This window comes from Drosophila nasuta, chromosome 2L (genome assembly GCF_023558535.2).
Source record: "Drosophila nasuta strain 15112-1781.00 chromosome 2L, ASM2355853v1, whole genome shotgun sequence".
In the NCBI taxonomy this organism is placed as follows: domain Eukaryota; kingdom Metazoa; phylum Arthropoda; class Insecta; order Diptera; family Drosophilidae; genus Drosophila; species Drosophila nasuta.
The window spans coordinates 19,735,327-19,755,255 of NC_083455.1; the positions used below are offsets into that span (position 1 = coordinate 19,735,327).

Sequence of the window (19,929 nt, forward strand, 5' to 3'; positions counted from 1 at the left end):
TGCGCTGCGTGCCCTGTTGCGCTGCCTCTTTAACCCCTTGTTGTCCTCACTTATAACCCCAATACGTTACTTAACTTTTTAGCCTCCCGATGTGCATATATTTTAAACCCCATTTTCTCTTGACTCTCTAGCACTCTGTCGTCCCTCACATTTAATTCTCTCTTAACTCCCTGCTACCACACACTTGAACCCCCCTCTTACTACCATCTTTAATTCATTCTTACCCCCACTGTTAACGGCCTATCTTAAAGCCCTTGGTACCTCTCAATATTACCTTCCTACTCCCATCTTTAAAATCCGTACTTTAAACATCTTACTCCCACTTTGAACCCCTTGTGCCCCTCTTACTTTTAACTCCCCCTGACCTACACCCTTAACTCCCATTTACTCCTCAATTTTATCGCCTTATCGCTCCCCCGCTTTTAACGTCTCGCTATCTCTATTAACCCCTTGTTACCCCACAATTTTAACCCCTGCTCTCTACCGCTCTTGCACTTGCAGATTATCCTCGCGTCGAGGTGGGACCACAGAACCCACTGCGCATCGAACGCGATCACATTGCCAAGCTGGATTGCCGCATCGATGCGAAGCCAATGGTGTCGAATGTCCGCTGGTCACGCAACGGCCAATATGTGAGTGCCACCCCCAGTCATACGATCTATCGTGTGAGTCGCCATCATGCCGGCAAATACACCTGCAGTGCGGACAATGGACTCGGCAAAACGGGCGAGAAGGACATAATACTCGATGTGCTCTACCCACCCATCGTTACCATCGAGTCGAAAACCCACGAGGCCGAGGAAGGTGAGACGGTGTTGGTGCGTTGCAATGTCACCGCCAATCCGCCGCCCATCAACATCGAGTGGCTGAAGGAAGGTGCTCCCGATTTCCGTTACACCGGCGAGCTGCTCTCTCTGGTCTCGGTGCGTGCCGAGCACGCTGGCAACTACATCTGTCGCTCGGTGAATGTGATGCAACCGTACAACTCCAAGCGCACCGAGGGTGTGGGCAACTCCACGGTGGCCCTACTAGTGCGACATCGTCCCGGCCAAGCGTACATCTCCCCAAACAAACCGGTTGTACACGTAGGCAATGGGGTAACGCTCAGCTGTTCGGCCAATCCACCGGGCTGGCCAGTGCCGCAGTATCGCTGGTTTCGCGACATGGACGGCGAGATGAGCAACACGCAAAAGATACTGGCACAGGGGCCGCAGTACTCCATACCCAAGGCGCATTTGGGCAGCGAGGGACGCTATCATTGTCACGCGGTCAATGAGCTGGGCATTGGCAAAATGGCCACCATAGTGCTGGAGGTGCATCAGCCTCCGCAGTTCATCGCCAAGCTGCAGCAGCATGTAACGCGACGTGTAGGCGATGTGGACTATGCGGTCACGTGCAGCGCCAAGGCGAAGCCAACGCCACAGATACGTTGGATTAAAGATGGCACCGAAATACTGCCCACACGCAAGCTATACGAGATTAGGACAACGCCTAGTGAGGCAGCTGGCGGTGTTGTTACGGTGCAAAGTATTTTACGTTTTCGCGGCAAGGCGCGACCCAACGGCAATCAACTGTTGCCGGGAGATCGAGGCCTCTTCACTTGTCTTTACGAGAACGATGTAAACTCGGCAAACTCATCGATGCATCTGCGCATCGAGCATGAACCCATTGTCCTGCATCAATACAATAAGGTGGCCTACGATGTGCGTGAATCCGCTGAGGTGGTATGCAAGGTGCAAGCCTATCCCAAACCGGAGTTTCAATGGCAATTCGGCAACAATCCCTCGCCGCTCACAATGTCCTCTGATGGACACTATGAGATTAGCACACGAATGGACAATAATGACATTTATATCTCAATATTGAGAATAGCACACTTGCAGCACTCAGATTACGGGGAGTACACGTGTCGTGCCGTCAATCCACTCGACACCATACGCACTCAGATACGTCTGCAGCCCAAGGGACCGCCAGAGAAACCCTCCGGATTGAAAGTCATCGAAGTGGCTCACAATTATGCTGTACTGAGCTGGCAGCCGGGTTTCAACGGCGGTCTAATGAGCACCAAATATTCGGTGAGCTATCGACGGGTGGCCACGCCCAGGGAACAATTGCTCTCGGATTGCTCGGGACATGCCTTTGCTCCCAGTTATCAGGTGGTTAGTAGCTCATCGCAGGTGGGCGCTCATGAATGGATCGAATTCAATTGCTTCCGCGAGAATCCCTGCAAGTTGGCGCCATTGGATCAACATCAGAGCTATATGTTCCGAGTGTATGCATTGAACTCGAAAGGCAATTCGGGTTATTCCAATGAGATTTTGGCCACCACAAAAGTAAGCAAAATACCGCCTCCGTTGCATGTGAGCTACGATCCCAATTCCCATGTGCTGGGCATCAATGTCGCGGCCACTTGTCTCTCGCTGATTGCTGTTGTCGAATCGTTGGTCGCTCGCGATGCCACCGTGCCCATGTGGGAGATTGTCGAGACACTGACGCTGCTGCCCTCGGGCAGTGAGGCCACCTTCAAGGAGGCTGTCATCAATCAGATGGCACGCACCGCTCACTATACAACGGCCAGCAGTTCGGGACGCAACTTAAACCCATCCACGCATGGACAACTGGGTGAGGATCGCACCATGGCACTGGCAGAAACTGCAGGACCGGGGCCAGTTGTGCGTGTGAAACTGTGTTTGCTGGCCAATCATGAACATTGCGGCGCCTACGCGAATGCTGAAAGTAAGTGTGACTCTCAATTAAAAAATAAAATTAAATATTTTAGAAATTAGCAAAGAAATTCAACTAGTTCAATGCCAAAATTTAAAACAGTTTCAATAGTTTTTTAACGCTTTTTCATACCAAAGTTTCTAACTAAAACTATTTAGAAGTAAAGATATCTAGTTGAATATATTATATAAGAAAATAGCAGTGAATTTCGACTAGTTCAATGCCAAAATTTAACTCAGTTTCAATAGTTTTTTAACGCCATACCAAAGTTTCTAACTAAAACTATTTAGAAGTAAAGATATCTAGTTGAATATATAAGAAAATAGTAGTGAATTTTAACAAGTTCAATGCCAAAATTTAACGCAGTTTCAATAGTTTTTTAAAGCCTTTTCATACCAAACCTAATAAGTGAGAGCTAGGAAGTTTCTAACTAAAACTATTTAGAAGTAAAGATATCTAGTTGAATATATAAGAAATTAGCATCGAATTAGAACTAGTTCAATGTAAAAGTTTAAAGCAGTTTCAACAGCTTTTTAAACCCTTTTCATATCAAACTTAATATAGTAAGTTAAAAGTTAAGAGCTAGGAGCTTGCGCACTAAATCTATTTAGAATCAATTTCAATAAATCTTATTAATAACTTTACAAATTTATGATAATTTTATTGAGTGATTTTAAGAAGCTAAGAACGAAGTTAACAAATTTCAAACTTCTAGATCGTAGCGAGCGTACATCTCAATAATTTAAATTAAGGCAACCCATTTTCAATATAACCATATTCTAAATATGTATCAAATTAATATATCGGAAAAATACGAAAATATACCAAACTTTATATTTGATATTCACATGAGAAATTGAATAAAATTTGTAACATAAATTCATAGTGTTATTTTAACTGGAATTATTAAAGCCTAAGAAAAAGCAATTCCAACATTAAACACAGTACATATTCCTAAAAATAATAAAAAATATTAGGATTTTAGTGCTCATATTTTTGACCCCATGCATAAACATTTCTAAGTAATATATGAAAAGTAAACAAATAAGCTTTTGATGGAAAACTACACACCTGAAATTGAAACTTACAATTTCAAAAAAATTTAATAAAAAAATTTTAATAAAAGCTGTGAAAAGGAAATCTAATACCGTTGAACTAAACTGGTTTTTAGTCGCAAAAAGTTTCAATTAATTTTGTGTTTTGACATGACATATTTCAATATCATAAATTTAGAATTTCGCAATATTTTTCGTGATAAAATGAGGAATAGAAATTTCATTCATCACCATATTTACAATAAATAAAAAATATTATTTGTGTATTTAAGCAAAGTTTAAACTCAAAGCCAAAGTTTTATTGCATATTCATACAGAAATATAACTTTTCCATATTACCTATTAATTTAAATTGAAATAATTTTGGCAATGAACTAATTGCATTTATTATTTAGCTTAGCAACTGCTTCTTTTACTGTTTGCATTTATATGATATTCACTACCAATTTCTTCCTCTGCTTATTTCTTTGTGATGTGTGTGTTTTATAGTTGGCAAATCGTACATGAAACACAGCTCGGGGATAGCCACATCGGCCGTGGTTGCCATCATCATAGCGGGCATCTCGTTTGTGCTACTGCTGCTGCTGCTCTACGCATTCTGTCGCTGCCGGCGCACGCATGCGGCCAAGAAGCAAGCAGCAGCGGCTGCCACAAACACAACAACTAATGCCAATGGCAATGGCAACAGCAACAGCAACAGTAGTGGCAAGGAGTACGATGTGGATGCCTCCTTGGTGGGCACAACAACAGTAACATCGGCAACGGCAGCGGGAACGGGAATGGGAACGACAACGACGGATAACAACGCATCATCGACACTTGCCCCACCGCCGCCACCGCCATACTATCCCACGGGTAGTTTGGATAGCAAACAGTTGGATGGGGGCATGGAATTAACACTGACAGCGTTGCACGATCCCGACGAGCAACTAAACATGCAACAAGGCGAATTGCTGCACACGTATCCAAAGCAGACGCAGCAACCCGGCGGCGGCAGCAGCCTCTATGGTGGTCACCACCAATCGCATTCGAATGGCTACGGATACCATGTGACAAGTGGCATTGGCATCGATAGCGACAGCTATCAAGTGCTGCCCTCCAGTGCCGGACATCATGGCGAGTGTAAGTAGACAACACTAGACAGAGAGAGAGAGAGGAGATAGAGATACGAAAAAGAGCTTCGGTTTCTTCATTAAGCAGCGTCGCAGATTTATGGCGGCCATTTTGACGCCTTCGCTTTTGGCCGTAATTGCATTTCATGTCAATCTAGACTCAGCTCTCAGCTCTCAACTCTCAGTTTCCCTTTCCTTTCCTCGCTCCTCCACGCTCCATGCATAAGCAGCTACAGCTTTGTGCCTTTGGTTACCAAAATGACATCGGCCAGCGAATCGAGTTCTGAGTGGATCTCTCAGCTGAAGCAGCTTCTACTTCTGCATTTCCAGCGTAATTCCAATTAAGTGCGAATTAAGCCGTGACTCGTGTTCTTTTGTCCTTCGCGCTGCACAATTTTTAATTGGCTTTAAGCCCAACGGGCGCCCATCAAAAGTCATAAAAACCGTTGCCAAAAAAAAATACACAGGAAACTTTTGTGCTTCTGGCCTTCAAGTGGTCCGCCACACTTCAGACTGACGACAAACAAAGACAATTAAGAATAGAAACTAAACTAAACTAGAAAACAGCTAAATTGATAAAATTCCTACTAAAAACAGATTAAGGATTAGACGACAACCTCTCGTAGAGCTCAGCTCAGCTGAGCCTTTCCACAAGCTAAACAAAATAGCTCTTAATATATAAAACTCGTCTGGGATTAAGCACTAATAATATAGTAAGAGAACGATTGTAAATTAAATTTAGTAACAAAGCAGCAATCAATGAAGTATCTCAGAGAAGCTCGAAATAATCTTCAAATACTTGGAAAACATTTTTAGAGAAAAATAGCAATTTTTTTAGCATTTGAATAAAGTGCCATAAAATGCAAAATTAGCAGCAAATGAAAATTAATGGTTCTATGCTAACTAAGCGTGCATTTAATATTCATAGAGTATACTGATTATTGTTTTCATAGTCAGACACATTTGCATGTCCGAAACTTTCAAGTATGTAGAAAGGAATAAACGAAAAAGTTAAATCGAATTGATAACAAGCTTTTTTGACAGCAAACGCTTTTAAAATGATTATTTATAGTTTTCGACAATAGTTTTTAGACAACTACATTCTTGGTTAAATTCCTCGAATTGACTCATTAAATGTGCCAACAAAAATTACGTTAATTCTCTGCCAAAACTATACCAAAGCTTGGCATTAATTTAAATGATAATCTTGTGTTCCCCGCCGCTATTCCTATGTCCACTAAAACCTAACCCAAAAATATGTGCCACAAAATGCATTTTAATTGTGTGTGTGTGTGTCTCTTTGGCAATGCGAGTCTCTTTTGCTATTTCCGTGGTTGTTGTTCTACTCCCACTTCTACTTTTATTTCTCATTTTTTGACTGTGCACTTAAATGTGCGCGATGCCAATGCCAAACTTAATTACAATTTCTCTACCCTTCACCTTTCTGCGCACCAAACTGGAAACTGGCGACACATATATCGTGTGTTTCTCTCTGTGTGTATGTGTGTGTCTCTTTGTGTATGTGTATGTGTGTGTGTGTGTGGTTCATGCGGTTGCAACCAAAGCAGGACCACTTGAGTCGACTCCAGTGCCAACAGGCAACAGCAGCCAGCTCCAACAGCTGCAAGCAGCACGCGCCGCCAAACTAACGAAGCAGCCCACCATCAACAACACCAACAACTCTCACACCACCACCAACAACTCTCAAACCATGCACAACAACACCGCCACCGCCACCGCCACCGGCAACAGCAGCAGCAACAACCTGAGCAACAGCCTGAGCAACAACTCCACCTTGAAGCGTGGAGGAGGAAGCAGCAACCTTGGTCAGTTGCAGCGTGAGAAGCGCGCTTTGCAGGAGCAATTACAGGGACTTGGACTGGGGCAAGGACTGGGACAGGGACAGGGGCAGGAACAGGGACAGCGGCAGCTGGTGACCGCAGCCACGGCTGGCACCACAACGGCGCTGGCAACGACAATTACAACAACTTCACGTAATGCCAAAACCGCAACAACAACAACAACGCTCGCCATCACAGGTAACACTCGCAATCGCACTCACACACACACACATTTGGCACACACACTGGCACTCACTCGCACACACACTTGTGCACACTTGAGCAAAGGAAATGTTGTGGGATTACTGCAAAAGTGGATGCCACACCACCACCACCACCGAACAGACACTTGAACTTTGCACCACAAAATGCACACACGACGCCAATAATTAAATAGTTGAAAATATATCTATGTATGTATGCACCATGCACCCATGCCACGCTGCTACTTTGCTACTTACTTGCAACATGTCACTTGCAACACACACACACACTTGCAGCACTTGCAGCACTCGAACTCTACATTGCACCAGCACAGTTTTTATTCCAAATCTCTTGTTGTTCGCCATCATCTTCTCTTACATCGCAATTCATTTTAAACTGCTATCAAATATTCATTAATTTTATGCACTGCGTTTTGAAGGCAATTGAATAAGGAAGGAGCTGACAGATAGTAAGAGAGTGAAAGAGAATAATAAAATAATTATTAAAATGAAAAAGAAAATATTTATAATAAAACATATTCATTAAACCGACAGATAAATCACGTACATACGAATATACCTGCCAAGACTGCAAGAGCTAAAAAATAATATAAAAAAGATTGAGATAAATATGTGATATCAAATCAAGAGATGAATAAATAATAAGCATATAAGAAAACAAAGACAATGATGAGGGAACATTAATAAGGTATAATAAAGAAAAAATAAAGATAATGTAACCCGAAAAGTTGAAAACAAATATGAAAAACGCAAATAAGCTGCAAAATTTTTCAAACACTATCTACAAAGAGTTGAATGTGAAAAGTAACTGCCAAGTGTGAGACCCTATAAAATACAGTATTCGTTTTAATGATATTTATTTTTCGCTTTCAATGAAAATTCAATTCACATTCATATCAGAGCATTTTTAAGAGCTAATCATTCATTGGCTTTTCGTTATGTGTCGTGTCGCTTGGCAGCTCAAAAATTAAACAAATGAAAACGTAAAAAAGTAAAAAATAAACGTTAAACGTTAGGTAAAACAGAAAACAGAAGAAGACAGCATTCCAAAATACAAAGTTCAGACAACAAAAAAAAAAAGACAACAGCGAAATTTCTTCAGAATCCAAAATCTTTACTTTAACGCCAATTTCGGAGAGTGTAAGAAATGTATAGAATATGTCGACATGTTGCATTGCCACGCACTTTAACGCTGCAGTGCAGCAATAACTTCTTCAAGATGAGCTTCAAATCGCCAACAGTGCCATCGTCAGTGTCGCCAGCTGCGACGCCGACAGCTCAGTCCTCGACACAACAACAGCAGAGACAACGCAAGAAATCGTTTGAATCAAAGCCAATGCCGCTAACAATCGAAGAGTCTGCCGTTGGCAACAAGGAGCAGGCGAAAGCGATGCGCCCAGTAGTGACTACTGTGCCACAGATCAACATCAAGGATCAGCGTGACAAGTGGCTGGCCAAAGTATCACCCGGCGGCATGCAACGCAAGGCAAAAGCACGCCCCGCAACCGAAACCGAAACCAAAACGAAGCCGTCGCCAATGGCGAGTTTTGTGGGCGCAAATAATGCGACAAACTTTGGCAAATCAAGTAATGCGATGCCCGAAAAGCAGCAGCCAGATGATGAGCAGCTAAAGGACGCCGGCAGCGTAGCGGAGCGCAAGTCCTGGATGCATCGCATGCATGGTGCTCAGCAGCAAAAGCAGGCACAATGGCTCAAAGATATGCAAGCCAAACAACAAGCGGGACGCGACATACAACAACAGAAGATGCAACAGCTGAAGCCGCAAGCGGAGATAACTAAAGCGACAGCTAACCCCAAAACTGCGGTCAAGTCCGCCCCTGAACCCGAACCCGAACCCGAACCTGAGCCCAAGTCACCCGAACGTCTTGCTTATTTGGACACCATACGCCAACTGAATGCGTATCAGGCACATGAACCAACCGCCGGACGTGCAAAGACCAAAACAAAGACCAATAAGAGTGAGCCCAATATTGAGCACACTTTACAGTGTTTGAGGGAAACGGGTTATGAGCAATCGGAACTGGAAAGTATTCCAGTAATTCAGGTGGCTGGCACCAAAGGACGCGGCTCCACTTGTCTCCTTGTTGAGGCCATTCTTCTCTCGCATGGCGTCAAGACGGGCGTGCTTTGTGCTCCACATCTGTTTGTGACCAACGAACGCATACGCATCGATGGCGAAGCTATTTCCGATGCGCAATTCACCGAACTCTTTCAGCAGCTGCAAACGCAACTGGCGCAAATGCAGCCACCGCCCAGTTACCAGAAGTTGCTCATGATCATGGCATGTCATGCGTTTCGCAATGCCAAGGTCGATGTGGCCATCATTGAGGTGGGCAGCGCTTGTGCCAGCGATTGCACGAATATCATGTCGCATACGAAAACAATTGGCATCAGCACTTTGGGTTGGGAGCAGAGCTTCAGTCTGAGCAATTCACTTCGGGACATTGCGTGGGCTAAGGCGGCCATCATGAAACCAGAAGCGAGTATTTATACGAGTGCCACGCAACCGGAATGCTTTGAGGTGTTGAGCCAAAGGGCCAAACAGTTGGGTCTCCAATTGCATCGAGTTCCCAGCTATGCTGCGTATGCGGAGACAAATTTCTCCGATAAAAAGCTGCTGAACAGCGCAAACTTTGCGGTAAAATTGAATGGTTCGCTGGCCATACAGTTGGCCTATGATTATTTGCGTCGTCATCGACCCGAGTATGTCACCGGTTTGGAGCACAATGCCACACAGTTGACGCCAGGCGCCACACGTGGCCTCGAAACTTATGTGCAGCGAGGCCAATTCGAAGTGATGAAGCATGATATGTTCAATGTGTACATGGATAGCGCCGATACCCTGGAGAGCATGATGATGTGCCGTGAGTGGTTTTACACACGCACACGCAGCAGTCGGGCGCCCAAAGTGCTGCTCTTTAGCAAAGTAAATGAGTTCAATTCGAAGGATTTGCTCACCATTTTGCGGCATAATGTACGCTTTGAGGAGGCCGGCTTTGTGCCCAGTCCCAGTTTGTTTGAGGGCGAGCCATTCGATGTGGCCACAAAGGAACAGGATAAGGCCACAAAGGATGCCATTACGTGGCACAGCATGGAGGAGCTGCAACGTGCCCGACGCAATGCCAGCAATTGGCGTTCGCTGTGTGAAGAGGATGGCACACGGGACACCGCTCAGCTCTCAATTTCTATTGAGTCGTTTTTCGATTACCTGAAGGAGAAGCATGGCAATCAGCGGTATGGCATGCGTAAGGAATTAGATGTCCTGGTCACCGGATCGCGTGAACTTGTCGCTGGCACCATCACATGGCTGCAGAAGATGAAGGATGCTCAGTTCAAACAGTGGCATTAGCTGGAAAGTAAAGTGTGGATTTATTAGAGTCAAAAATATGTGCTTGTTTCTTAAATGCCTACGACAAATGTTGACATTACGTTTGTCCGTTTTACTTGGTATCACAAATAAACTAAAAAATACTAGTTTCGATAATAGATGAAATTTTAATTTATATTTCGATGTTCATTAACATCAAATGTTCTCGACGATGAGAAACCCAACATTCATTTTTATACAGTGCGGTATTCCTCAAATATAGCAAATTAATATACCGAAAAATATTAAAATATACAAGTATTTTAATTTTTTTAGTACATGTATTGATATACAATAGAATATTTCAAATTAAAATACCGAAAAATATTAAAATATACCGAAAACTACATTTAGTATATCGATATACATTTAAATATACCAAATTAATATACCGGAAAATATTCAAATATACCGCAGTGTACATTTAGTATAACGATATACATTCAAAATATACCAAAATATTCATCGAAGCTAACAGTTTTGGTGCTAACATTGATTTCAGCTTTAATATTCTTATCGAAAATGTGTTTAGATTAATGGGAACTTCAAAGAAACAATATCTATCTATCCTGATATTCATTTAATAGAATTATCTTATAGTAACGTTTTGTAACGTTTTGATATCGTCAAGTTAACGTTTCTTAAATCTTTCAATGAATAATGAAAGTTTTAAAGATATGCCTTTTCTTTATACAGTTTGCAAATGGAAATAGTAAACATAGTGAATAAATTAATAACTTATAAAGTCTAGCTAACTTTTCTTATCTTTAAACTGTATTATAACAAAAATGCTTAAGATCCAGTTATTTTTCATAAATAATTTCATGCCTTCTCATTTGGATAAATGTGAAATAGTATACTCAGTATATTTTTAAATCTTTGATATATACTTTTCAGTCTCAAACAATAATTGCTTCTCCTATTTACCCTTTTATATATAGTATATCCTTTTCTCACTTCTTACTGAAATGCACTTAATGGAATTTAATTATCACAAAAATGTTCGCAAAAATCTTTTGCTTTTAATTTGCTGCCTTCGCTGTCGAAAAATGCATTAAATGAATTTTGAGTGAAACTGATGTGAAATGTAAATGTAATGCAAATGCTGCCAAAATGGGAAACACAAGAAGCAGCAGAAAAGTGGCAGCCATCAGCTGCAGAGAGAGAGCATGAATTTGTAAATGCAGGTGAAAGCAACGCATAAGACGAAAACGAAGGCGTTGGTCCATCTCTTTTGGCTTGGACAGTTGCCTGTGCTGATGAGCATGACCGGGCATCTTTTGTGTTTCCCAATTAGCCAGTGTGACTTTCATGTTTCCACAAAAGCACCTTTACCTTTTCAAGTAAATTGTGTCGTCTCGCACCTTGGATTTTGTTAATTTAACTACTCTACTTATACGTATGTGTGTGTGTGCGTGTTTGCGTAATTTGTTTTTGCAGGGTCGAACAATGGGCAGGAGAATAACTATAGCAATGCACGCGATCTGTCACAGGAGGCGCTCTGGCGTCTGCAGCAGTTGCAACACCAACAGCAGCAAATCTATGTGGAACAGCGACCGCCATCCGCATTCAGTGGCCTGGTGGATTACGCCGGTTATCCCATGGCTGCTGCTGCTGTGCCACCCACGCACATAACCACAGTGACCAGTTCGCTGAGTCAACAGAGCTTTGGACAACAACAACAACAGCAAAGAGAGTTGACAGCATCACAGCAGCAACAGCAACCGTTGGCGCCGCATGAGATGCTGCAGGCAGCGCAACGCTATGGAACATTGAGAAAGTCGAAGCAACCACCGCTGCCACCACAACGCAAGGATCAACAGCAACAGCAGCAACAGCAACAACAGCAACATCAACAACATCAACAGCAACAGCAGCTGGGTAAGTGTTGACCGTTTGTCTTAGATAAAATGAAGCAAAGGACCAGACCCGAAGGGAAGGGAAAAGGAGCGGGGAACTTAGAATGAATGGCTCGGAAATCAGCTTGATTGATAATGCAACTAAGTGTTGCGCAAGCTGAGCGGAAGCTGCCACTCAAACACATATACACACACTTAGACACTGATAAATAAAATAAAATTGCTGAGCTTGGCTTGGAAGGATGCAATCCAGCTGGCCAGGATGTGTACAATTTGCATCTGTATCCTTTTATGCATGAGCAGCCGGAACCAGACACAGTAAACAAACACACACACACACACAGACATTTTCTTTCTCTCTCTCTCTCTCCTCTGACACAATAAATCGCTAGCAGCGACAACTATCACAACTACATCAAGCCATTCCACCTTTCCTACTCTTGCCACTCTAATAGAAAACAAGTAAGAAAGCTACAGTCGAGTGTACTCGACTGTGAGATACCCGCTACCCATTTTGAATAAAAGAAACATATTTTGCGGTATTTTCTCAAAATATACCGAATATATTGCAAAAATACTAAAAATATACCAAATGGTATATTTGGTATATCGATATAGTACCACATTCAAAATATACCATAGACGGCACAATATACCAGATTGTCAGCCAAAGCAACTAAGACCCCTAGTAAGTAGGCGTTTTTGCCCATACAAAAGTATTTCTTTAATAACTTCGACAATTTTTATCTGATCGCAACCAAATTTTCAGGAATAACTACTATAGTAAATATTGTATATACCAAAATTCGCAACTCTAGCTTTAAAATTACGCTTGTTATTCGATTTTTTTGATTTGTGGGGGCGAAAATGGGCGTGGCAAAAATTTGAAACAAACTTGATCTGCGTGCAAACATAACAAATGCTGTCGAAAAAAAAATTATAGCTCTATCTCTTATAGTCTCTGAGATCCAGTGTTTCATACGGACAGACGGACAGACACACAGACGGACAGACGGACATGGCTAGATCGTCTCGGCTGTTGACGCTGATCAAGAATATATATACTTTATAGGGTCGGAGATGCCTTCTTCTACCTGTTACATACATTTCCTGCCGGCACAAAGTTATAATACCCTTCTACCCTATGGGTAGCGGGTATAATGACTTCGAAAGAACAACAAAAAAATGCACAAGCACAAAATATTTTACAAAATCAAAATCAAACAACGCTGCCAGCTATAAGTGAAGTGAATCACTGAACAGAATGCAACGCCACTTGCCCCATCAACAGAAAGCAACGCACAACAAATGCAAAAAAAAACAGAGCAGCAACAAAAAAGTACAAAAATAAAACAAAAAGCATACCAAAATATTCACAACACAAAATATACGTTTTTTGTTTTGTTTTGTTTTGGGTAGAAGAGGTTGCAGTTTTATAGCTGCCACAGCAACCATGGTAGATGATTGAGCGAGAAGCATCTAAAATCAGTTAGTTGCGTTCTCACAGGATTACGAACACTTTTTCCCAAGACGATTTATGCTGATGATTTGCTTAGTTAGTGTCTGGCGTTATTTACTTTTTGTTGGCATAAAATATAGAAAACTTTATCCGAAATATTACTTCTTTAAGTGTAAAAATAAAAGCTTTACGTATTGCAAAATTACTAAAGGTAAATTTATGCTAAAATATTAAGTGAGCTTTTCGAATTTTCCTTTTTTGATTTGAAATATGGAAAACAAATATTAACATATAAAGTACAGCGCAATATATAAATTAACACACATAAAGATTAATCTAACAAATATTACAAAATATAAACTAAAATATAAGAATATTTTCTTTAACATATACATAAATAATAGTTCTTGTAGTAAATACAAAAAAAAAACATAGTCCATTAGTTATATAAAGCAAATATTATATTTCTGTTTATATTTGGTTGTACTTGTATATTTCGTTATTGCTTAATGAATAAAATTTAATTGCAATGTTATGTTATAACAGTTAAATTTAGAAATAAGTAAAAGTAGAATTTTTTAATTTTCCACCCATTTATACAAATTTAAATGCAATACTTCAAATGCACAAATTTAAATGCAAAATTGTATATGCTTAAATTTAAATGCAATACTTCAATGCAGATTTAATGAAAATGCAATGATTGCACAATACACTGCAGTTGATCTGCTAAATAGACGCACAATTATCCTAACTAACCACAAAAGCTTACAAAATAGTTGCTCAACTTTCTCAAGTAGATCAAAAAGTGGCGCAATCATTTCGTGTTTTTACCACTGAAACAAGCCGCAAAACTGTTCAGAACCATGAAAAAGCGTGCGTTGTGCGAAAAAAGCATTGTGATTGAGCTGCTTATGTATGCACACCAATACAAAGACATTTCGAGTGTGAGCACAGAGCGTATACGTAATATGTATACCCTGCAAGCGCAGAGTGTGAATCTTTTACATTTTTGAATTGTAAAATATGGCAAATATTGCATATTAGTTCTGCATAAAATCCATTTAAAATTACTCACAATTTACTCTACCTTAAAAGTTTAAAGAACATCCATTACTTCATCATTTAATTCATTAGTTTTTTTGGCACTTGAAACTGCCTTCAACTAGATAGAGAGAGAATAGCTGAGGCTGCGACTCAATTGTTTTTGCTGATTATTCATATTTACCACACTCGTTCGTACATTATGAACTGATTCTAAGCCGCTTAGCAGCTTCGCAAAACCAGACAAAAAAAAATGCAATTAAAACAAAGCACTCAAAGTCCAACAGCAGCTGCCGAAGAGAGAGAGAGAGAGCCGCATTTGTTGACCACGAAAGAGCAGAAAAACTTCAATTGCAAACTGTAAAAAGGAGAAAAGGTTGTAAAGGCTGACGATAACAAACTCATGTCTGTTGTTGGCTTTATAACTGTCATAAGAAGGCCAAAAGCAAAACATTGCCCACAGTCAAAAGTATTATAAGAAAGTCACAATGATTGGCCAAGGACATCTGCGGATGAACAGGCGGCAAGCACAACTGGGAATGCAATTTTTTTTTTGTAGCGCTTTTTATGGCCAGCTTGGCTTAGAGGAGAATAGTAAAGGTTAGTTAGTGAGTGTATCTTGCTTTTATTTGCAAATTTAATTGGTAATTATGTAGGGAATAAAATATAAATGAGCACAGTTACGATTAGCATAAAAGTAAGGCTAATATATCTAAATTAATTTTTAGTGTAGAAATATTATTCCATTTTTTTTGGTTTTCCCATATTTGGAGATAAAACCATTTTCCAGTTATTGATTATAGATAAAAATATAACATATCTTTATTTTTTTTAAAAACTAAAATAGCCACATTCAAATTTCTTCCTATTTCCTTAGTGAAGCTGTTAAATATGAATATATAAATGTAGCTTATATATATATTTATATTTTACAACTTCAATGGGGTAATAAGAAAAACATTGATATGACAATTTTATTCCAAAAAAGATGAAGCTCTTATTTTTGTATTTACAATTATCTTCTTTAGTATAAAATTGCTACTTTTAATGTTTTCTATTACCTTGTTCTGTTTATTTCTGTGTCATATCTCTAAGAACAAGTCACATCTCAGTAGTCAACTCGCATTCTCAGAATAAAATGCACATTTTCCTCAGTTATGCCATTGACTTTCATTGGTTTTCTCACATATTTTTTTGTGATTTAGAAAAGGTAACTGAGTGTCGTATAGTGCCCTCTGCAGTTATTCAAGTTATGCAGTTTACTTTGACTCTGTTCTGTGCTTTTCTGTGCTTCTCCCTTCCTTTTTGTGCTTATGCTTTTAGCATTCCAATGGCAACACGGCAACAATACTCGAATACTAACAACAACCATGAATGAACAGAGAGAGAGAGAGAGAGAGAGAGAGAGAGAGAGAGAGAGAGAGAGAGAGAATAGCGAACAGGGGCAGGGTACAACAATAAAAGTAAACTTGAATTTCTAGAGGGAACTCAAATGTCTAGTTTAAAGTAGAAAACTTGTTAGTCGCTGCGCATCTTTTGACGTTTGCCAGAGGAAGGGGAGAGGAAACGGGGAAATATTTCGCCATTGTTTGGCGTATTTGGCGTTGCAAAGTATGCAATGCTTTTGAGCTCTCGATCTGTGCAATTCAATTGCCGCATTTGTGGCCGCTTTTCAATGAGTAAGAACGAGAGAGAGAGAGAGAGAGAGAGAGACAGTGTTCTATCCTTTTAACGCGATAGCACTGTGCAATGCCAAATATTTAGCATTTACCCAGTACTCTCTGTCTCTCTCACTCTCTCTCTCTCTATAAATTGTGCTGCTTCTATTGGCAGTTTGGTTAGGTGCATTCCTCAAATCGCTTACCGCTTCAAAACGCCATTGTTTCAGCGATAAAAGCAGCACAAAAAAAAATGCACTGCTACATTGAACTGATTTTGGCATTGATGTACATCTAAATGCATTCAATTGCAACTCTGAGCGGCTTTGAACCGAAGCGCAGTATAGTGAATAGAAATATGTGTAGCAACAGAGAATTAAAGAGACTTTTTCTAAGCAGTTTTTAGACCCTGTCACAAATTGAGTTTCTGGGCACCAGAAAAGGGAGCAATAAACTATGAGTAAATGAGTATAAAATCTTTTAGTTATGAATTTACAGAACAGAAAGATAGACTAACTTACCATAAAAACAAGTAAGAAAACAACAGTTGAGTGAGCTCGACTGTGGGATATCCGCAACCCACTTTGAATAAAAGCGAAACAGTGCGGTCTATACCAAATTAATATATCACAAAAATACTTAACTATACCAAAAACTATATTTGGTATATTGATATAGTACTATATTAGAGTACAATATATACCAGATGATCAGCCAAAGCTTCTTAGACTAAGTAAGCGCCCTTCTACCCTATGGGTGCCGGGTATAATAACAACAAATCGTTGTCTAACTTTCCTTTGCTGGTGTAAATCCAAAATAAAACAATTTAATTTTAAAATTGTATATCTACGCAAAAGCATAGGAAAAAGACAAACAAGCTCTAAATTATATAAATTCTTAAATTTGAATTGAAATTTTCATAATATTTTAGTTATATGAATTAATTCATTCTTAATTTACTTCTTTACTACAATTTGATCAAAAAAACTTTAATTTAGATATATTTTATATTATATATTTTTTTTATTTTATATTAATAGCCTGAGGACTTTATTTGCTCTTGCTCATCTTATTGCAATAAGGAATTGTATATGTATTTGTAATATCTTCATATGCTTTCTTAGCTCAATTTGAATACTTAACTATCATTTAATCATTTATTATCTAATGATCCTTTTACTGTTAATTACACTAAATTCACAGAATGTGTAAAAACTCAGCACGCAACGCCGATTACCGGGTATTACAATTTCATTAACTTGCTGTGCTTGACAAAGAGAAAATTAACAATTAGAAGCTTATTAACCACATCAATTTACGAGTCAACAAAGTAGACTCTGCTCTGTGCACGACACAGAGGACAGATCATTAAGCATAGAGCGCGCATAAAATACAGAAACAAACAACATACACACACACACAGGTACACACACACACACGCATACTCTGAGACATAAGATATGTGCATATAAACTGGTGTACAGAGGAGGTCGCCATTATTTATGCCTGGGGCCAACAACTTTTGACAAATTTTTTGGCAAAACATTTTGCGTAATAAATTTATTTTAATTACAACGCCAAAACTGGGCGCATTTGCTTGCTTGACTCTATAGTGTGGGCGTGGCATAGTCGATGTGGCTGCCTGGCTAGGTGGGTGAGTGTCTGGGTGGGCATACTTGCTGTGGTTCGTAATGAATGCGCTTCAATTAAATGAAATATTCATAGGCATAAATACGGGAGAAAGAGAGAGGCAGCTTTGAGCGTCGCCAGGCTGCCCAACAAGGCAGCAACAGCAGCAACAGCAGCAGGTAACAGGCAGCAGCCCGAAGCCGTGGAATACCTGCGGCCAAGCATGTTTTATGAGCCAGCAGCCAGCAGCCAGACGGCGAGAGCTAACTGCGATACGGACCGGACCGTCAAGGGATAACGATAGAGACTACGACCAGCACACGGAACAGAACAGACAAGAACGAACACAATAACCAACAATACACATTGCATAACAAAAATAGTTTACAAAACAAGCACAACAAATAGATACACTTTATCGAAGTTAAGCAGGATTTTCATAAATAAACTAATTCATAATTGTATGTTTCCTTTAAATAATGAATGAAGAATGAATGAATGATCAATATTTTAAACAGTTTTTATTTCCCACAACATAAAAGATCACTACTCTTCAATTGATTGTGTAATTACGAATTCCCACACTAAAACAAATCTTAATTGGCTTTATATTGAGTTGATCATTTTTATCATTTAACTAGATCGTTTTTCGTGGCAATTTTGTTCGTTTTTTCCTAGGGAATAAATATAAAAAGCTTAAAACTAATTTTATACAAAACGTAAAAGAAAAACTAATCAATAAATAAGCTCTCTTTTTTTGTCTATCAAAATAATAAGTAAAAATAAGTCCGGTAGTAAATAAAAGAAAAAAAAAACTAAAGATAAAATGTACGTATGATAAAGTGCAAAAAAAAAAATAATGAAATCAGAAATACTCTCATTTTGAGAGCGCCTAAAATCTAACCAAATACCACGATAAAACGATAAAGAGATCCTTAAATACTTTTAATTTTAACTATTATTTAAATACATATTTTTGTTAAATCAAAATTTAATATCTGTATTTTCCAACGGCTTAATTTTACTGAGATTCAATCGATTGATTATCGTTCTTTCATTTTAAATAATCTGCTGAGATTTGTACATTTTCTCTGTATAAATTTCGCTGAAATTGTGTCGCTTTTCTGTCTCTTTTTTTTAAAGAATCTATTAAGAATTGTTTGTTTTTTTTTATACATCCTAAGCTTTGCTGAAATTTGATAGGTTTTCCAATATATTTAGGCTCTAAACAAAACTTCACTAAAATTCGAATGATGAATTTCATTAACCAGCAATTATTATTAATATCGCAGTAAGCTTAGCAACTTTGGTTAAATACGCCGAATGAGAAGTTTACTTATTACCATGCACACACACACACACACACACACAGCTACCACTGACCCCAATCATCAGTTGTGATTGTCAACAGAGAGCAATAGCGGCTATGCCCCAAGGGCATGGGCAGAGTGTGGCACATAAACCCAAATGGCGAGCCATCATCGGCGCATTGGAGCCTGCTTTTGGAGCTTGTTAATTATGGCATAGCTAACTGTGTGTGAGTTTCGCGGAGGGAGGTGAAGAGGGAAACTGCCAAACCGAGGAAGCTGTTACCAGTAACTGTGTTGTGTTGTGTTGTGTTCTCTCTGTACTCACTCTCTGGTCAAACGGGCCATGCATCTTTCAAACAATTTACCAATTTGGCGTTGTCTATGCATCGGTGTGTGTGTATGTGTGTGTGTTGACTGACCACAACTCGGATCACTCATAAAATGTTTATTAGGTAATGAAACATAGCCTAACAACGAGGCAAAGGCAATAACAACACATAAATTTTGCAACGAGCTTCTGCCCCTTTGTGCCCCATTTCGTAGCTTTTACGCATTGTTTGTGCTGCGCTTCAATGCGAATAAAGAAATTGCAATTGTTAATTGAGTTTTTCAACCGGAAACCAGGT

General features: G+C 39.7%; 2 protein-coding genes across 4 annotated transcripts in view; both read left to right on the forward strand.

Moving 5' to 3' along the window:
- The window catches only part of LOC132793285 (hemicentin-1), a 129,692-nt gene that overhangs the window by 105,756 nt on the left and 4,007 nt on the right, over positions 1-19,929 (forward strand). Inside the window, exons 6-9 of one of the 3 annotated variants that reach the window (XM_060803060.1) lie at positions 502-2,736; positions 4,269-4,901; positions 6,457-6,930; positions 11,785-12,225. In XM_060803060.1, coding sequence (XP_060659043.1) covers positions 502-2,736; positions 4,269-4,901; positions 6,457-6,930; positions 11,785-12,225 — 3,783 coding nt within the window. Of the gene's footprint in view, positions 1-501; positions 2,737-4,268; positions 4,902-6,456; positions 6,931-11,784; positions 12,226-19,929 lie in introns of those variants that run through there. The other 2 variants (XM_060803071.1, XM_060803082.1) reach the window with 2 other exon arrangements.
- On the forward strand, positions 7,874-10,461 carry LOC132793295 (uncharacterized). The gene has a single exon (XM_060803093.1). It carries the CDS (start codon positions 8,104-8,106, stop codon positions 10,324-10,326), a length of 2,223 nt encoding a protein of 740 aa, XP_060659076.1. The 5' UTR covers positions 7,874-8,103; the 3' UTR covers positions 10,327-10,461.

Bases quoted from the DNA above. Each gene is read 5' to 3' on its own strand.
- LOC132793295 (XM_060803093.1), top strand. From the start codon at position 8,104: ATGTATAGAATATGTCGACATGTTGCATTGCCACGCACTTTAACGCTG.